Source organism: Rhincodon typus, chromosome 34 (genome assembly GCF_021869965.1).
Source record: "Rhincodon typus isolate 14 chromosome 34, sRhiTyp1.1, whole genome shotgun sequence".
Classification (NCBI taxonomy): Eukaryota; Metazoa; Chordata; class Chondrichthyes; order Orectolobiformes; family Rhincodontidae; genus Rhincodon; species Rhincodon typus.
Window position 1 is genome coordinate 18,958,093 of NC_063365.1, and position 4,733 is coordinate 18,962,825.

At 49.3% G+C, this 4,733-nt stretch overlaps 1 protein-coding gene and 1 long non-coding RNA gene across 3 annotated transcripts in view; one reads left to right on the plus strand and one right to left on the minus strand.

The window, feature by feature from the left end:
- The window catches only part of fut11 (fucosyltransferase 11 (alpha (1,3) fucosyltransferase)), a 20,144-nt gene extending 19,137 nt beyond the window's left edge, over positions 1-1,007 (minus strand). For both annotated transcript variants that reach the window (XM_020521616.2, XM_048616133.1), the window contains exon 1: positions 109-1,007. In XM_020521616.2, coding sequence (XP_020377205.1) covers positions 109-804 — 696 coding nt within the window. In that variant the 5' untranslated portion in view covers positions 805-1,007. The remainder of the gene's footprint in view (positions 1-108) is intronic.
- LOC125486839 lies at positions 12-1,287 on the plus strand. Its single transcript, XR_007265461.1, has 2 exons — positions 12-357; positions 972-1,287. It is a non-coding gene; the product is annotated as an uncharacterized LOC125486839 (long non-coding RNA).
- Positions 1,288-4,733: the final 3,446 nt, after the last annotated feature.

The window sequence follows — 4,733 nt, forward strand, 5'->3', positions numbered from 1 at the left end:
CACGGCCCCGCCCCCACCCTGTCTCTCTCTCTCTACCCACCGCCACCATCACCAACCTCCCCCATCCCATCCCTCTGACCACATCTGTCCCCGCCCCCGCCCCGGTACCTGTAGGTGCTCCATCAGCTGGCGGACATAGCGGTCCCGGTCAGACGCCACGGGGCAGTGTGATTGTAGGTAGAGGACGGGAGCGGTGCCGAGGCGGCGGAGGAGGTTCTTCCGTTGGAGGGAGGTGACGGGCGGGTGGTGGAGGTAGCGGTCGGCGGGCAGCCACTGGAGGGTCAGCGGGTAGTCGGAGTGTCGGCGGAAGGTGGCGGTGTAGTTGAAGAGGCGGATGGCGGCGGCCTGAGACAGCAGGTAGTTGTTCATCGGCGACTCCTCGTGGAACAGGGCCCAGGTCTGGCGGCGGCGGCGGGGCAGCGGAGCCCGGTCCGCTCGGAAATCGGTGCCGTAGAAGAGGACGGCGGCCGTCCGCCGGTGACCGATGGTCCGCTTGCTGCGGGTGACCAGGCAGGAAGCGCGGGGGGCCGGGCCCGAAGAGGCCCAGCCCGGGATTGGGCCGCACTCGATCCGCTCCGACGTCCTCCCTCCGCCGGGGAAATGCGGGAACAGATCCTCGCTCCACCACAGCAGCACCGGCAGCTCCCTGTCTCCGGGCCGCCGGCTGCTGCCGTTAGCCGCGCCGAACTCCATCCCCGACAGCGCCGAGGCCGCCTCGAAAGCCTGGGCCTCCCGCCGGCCGCCGACCCGCGGCAGTGAGGCCTCCAGGAGGAGGATGAGGGCCGCGGCGGGAAAGGCCGCCATGTCCGTTTAACGGTCGGACTTTACGACACTTTCACAGCAGGAGGTCGAGGCCGCTGCTGTCCCTCACTTTACGGCAGGAGGTCGACCTCCGCTCCTTTCCGTCTCTTCGCGCCGCTCTGAGGAAGGGTCACTCGATCCGAAACGTTAACCCTGATTTCTCTCCACAGATGCTGCTGGAATTTCCCGGCAATTTCTGTTTGGCCTCCTTCCCAGTGGTCGCGTCGTTGCCCCTGTTTTTACGACAGCGCGCTGTTCCATTCTACGCCCGAAGGTCAATCAGCACGGGTGCCACTTTACGATAGAAGGTCATTCCCCCGACACTCCAGTTGGAAAACTTTCAGGTGCTGATTGGTTATCTTGCCCCACCAATCAGCAGCCAGAACAGATTTAACCCCTCAAGTGCCTTGTTGGTGTGAGCAGAGAACTCAAAATGCTTTCTGCAAGATAAAATTGTGGCCTTTGGGTCAAATGAGAGTAGACTTATCCAGTTGCAAATCTGTACAATTTCTTCTTTTTCCAGATCTTGTTGAGGTTTTGTTTCAGATTCCCAGTATCTGCAATTATTTGTTTCATTTAAGGTTTGTTCTTTCTCTGTTCCAGGGTAGACTAGCAGAAACTGTTCCCCACTCATTAAAGGATTGAGAGACAGAAGGCGTAGAGTTAGTGATTTCCAAAAGAAGCAAATGTGCTGCAAGAATTTCACACAGCGCTTGGTTTGTGCCTGAATGCTCTGCCTTGACGTGTCACAGAGGCAGGTTCAGTCGAGGCATTCAAGAAGGCATTAGATATTTGAATAGGAACATTACGCGGGGTTAGGAGGAGAAGACAGGAGAATGACAGTGGATGAGATGCTCATTTAGAGATCTAGTGCAGACACCACAGGCTGCAAGACTGTGATACTCCTGTCTTACTGAAATTTGGTTTGTTCACCATGACCATTCAATTTTGGTCAGTTCTCTATGTATGTTCCAGTCCTTCCCAGGTGCAGGTTATCTGGTTCTGCTTTGCACATGTCTGATTTAGGGCACATACTTTCAATCATGAACTCGGCCTCAATGTCTGACATTTCCTCCCTTGCCTTAGGACTTTTCCTGTCCAACTGCGAGCCTTGAGCCGCACTAGACTGTGGTCTTAGACAGCTTCAGATCCTCCCACCATTTGCTAACCTACTTTAGACTTGCTCCAGCTCCACAGTGTAGATCTTAGGTCACAGTCTTTGATTACTCTAGATGCAGTTATCTGGTCACCGCAGATTCTGCTTTCCTGCATTATGATGCTCTGCTTCAGACTGCTTTGGCCTCAAGCTCGCACAATAAATAACAATCACTTTACAATCTTTGCTCTTGCTTTGGGACACTCCATACTCCGCGCTCTGGTTTGACACTGCTGTGGGATTGATGCTCAATTAAAGACCTCTCTGGTCATGTGGTACAATAGAGATGAGAATTTCAATTCAGCCCAACTGGAGGCTTGTAATTGGATTTTATAGGAATGACATTGAGTGACTGTAATCCACTTCCCATACAGGGCTGCAGCATAAAACTATCTGTAATGTGGCACTGGTCAGTAAGTCTATTCATGCAGGCCATGAATGACAAATTTAGGAACTGGACTACCAGATGCATGTGGAGTTTGTCATTTTGAAATCTGGATTTAGTAGGGCCCGTGATGGTGGGGTGAGGGGAGTAGAGTTCTGCCAGGCCAATGGAGATGGGTTTTGATGCAGGGAATTGGATGAAAAAGAGCAACAGGATTTCTGTGGTGTGCGACACATCCGGCTGCGTTTCCTCGAGGAAGCTTGTGGGCCAGTAAACCATTGACATTGTGCACAACTTAAACCCATTAATAATTCAGTTGGGAACCATTTTCCCAATGCAGCAGAACTTCTACCAGTTGCACTTGGGATTCCTGTTGTGTCCACAGGAAGTGTTAACTCACAGGGTTGGGGGGGGTGGAAGGTGGGAGGTGAGTGTACAGCAAGAGCTCAGTGCGGCATACAACGTGAAATTTCAAAAAGCAAACTATTGGCCTGAGGTCATCCGCAAGCAGTGGCTCGTCATTACAAGAGTATCTCATTGACATCTGCTGTCACAGACCGATCTTGAAGTGAATGGAAATAGCTGCCAGCTCCTTCTCATCTTACATCCATTTTATTTCGCCCTCAGACAGGTTAAGGAGTGGGAGAAGGTCATTTGGCCTCTCAGGCTTGCCTTACTGTTAGCCGTTAACATGGCTGGACTGATTATCATCTGCACTCCACTTTCCTGTCAATTACTGTAAAACATTTCACTCCTTTGTCAATCAAGAATCTGTCAAACTCAGTCTTAAAACTATTGACAAAGAACTATTTTCTAACCAAGTCCTTTAAAGTTATTATTACATATCTCTGGAACAGCTGGGGCTTGAGAGCTCAGAGGTAGGGATACTACCACTGTGGTGCAGGAGTCCCCCCAGCATAGAGCACAAACCTGAGATTAAGGATCACGTGCTCTAACAACTGAGCTAGCCAGGCAAAGCTGATACAGCCCAGATGGGGCTTGAACCCCCCAATCCCTGGCTTAGGAAGCCAGTGCCTTATCTATTAAGCCACTGGGGTAACAGCTGCCTCCTCTGCTGTCTGAGGAAGAGTGTCTCACAGACTCTTGAATCTTTGAGAGAGAAATGTCTCCACATTTTCCATCTTAAATGGGAACCCGGTAATTTTTATGTTCTGTCCCTTAATGCTTGTCTCTCCCACGAGGAAGATGCTGTCTCAGTATCCACCCCACTACAGTAAGTCATGGTGTGAAGATAATGTCACTGGACTAATCATCCAGAATCCCAGAGAATGTGCTGGAGGAGCTGAAGAGGTCTGAAGAGAGTAGAGAGAAAAGAGAGTATATACTTCAAGTCTAGCCTTGGGGATATGACTTCAAATCCCTCTATGGTAAATGAAATTTTAATTCAACGAAAAAAAGCACTCAAGATGATTTATGTTTCAATAAAGTCCAATCTTGGTGCCTTTTACCTCAGCAGCACTCTCCCTGCAGTTCCAGTGAAGGCTTCTGGGTCAACCTTTAAGTTCAGCTGTTGATTTCACCCCCCAGCTTCCTCAAACTGCCTGTCATTTCAAAATTGACTGTTATTCCAGAAGCTGCTAACAAGCCAATTCCTAGAAGCTTGGACTGGCTGTTCCAATAACTGACAGTAAGGTACTCATACAGAAGTGGTTTTAAAACTAATTTAGGAAGATCCAACCCCAAATAGTTGCTAGGTTAACCATATGCTGCAGTTCTTGGAACAATCTCAAATGCACTCGATTCAAAAGCTCCAGATCTGCAGGGTTCACTCTGAAGGACACCTCTGTTTTGGTTCATGTAATTCTCTGTGCAACGATGCTGAAAGTTGACCAGTCCAGGCTTAGCACTTTCCTGCAAGTGACAAATATTGGGCTAGAATCCAGCTCTGAATGAAAGGTGACACTGTGATTATTCTCTACAGTTGTGAAATTGAAATCAATGGAGTGTGGAAGAGACTGCAAAACTCATTTATTGTCTATCCAGTCAGTAGCATTACATAAATTCTTGCATTACTTCAAAAATAGCAAATTATTGCTGCAGGAAAAGAAGGCTTGGACCAAATATTTGCTTCTGGCATTAGATGAAAATACAGGTTACAAGATGAGAAAAAACCAAGGTCCATTCAGATGCCTTCCCGCATCCTGGTGGTCATTACCTTGCTCCGTTAAGATACATCTTGAAGCTCATCTCTTTGACCAAGGCTTTGGTCACCTGACCTGATATCTGCTTGTCTCAATCAGTTATCCAGCTGCATTGTCCTCCTCCTTTAAGGTCTATTGCTCAGCTCCTTGCTTGAATAGTGTCTCAATGTCAAACGTGTTTGGCAGAGATTGAGTGTAGAAACCAAGTCATATTGCATCAGTTATGCCC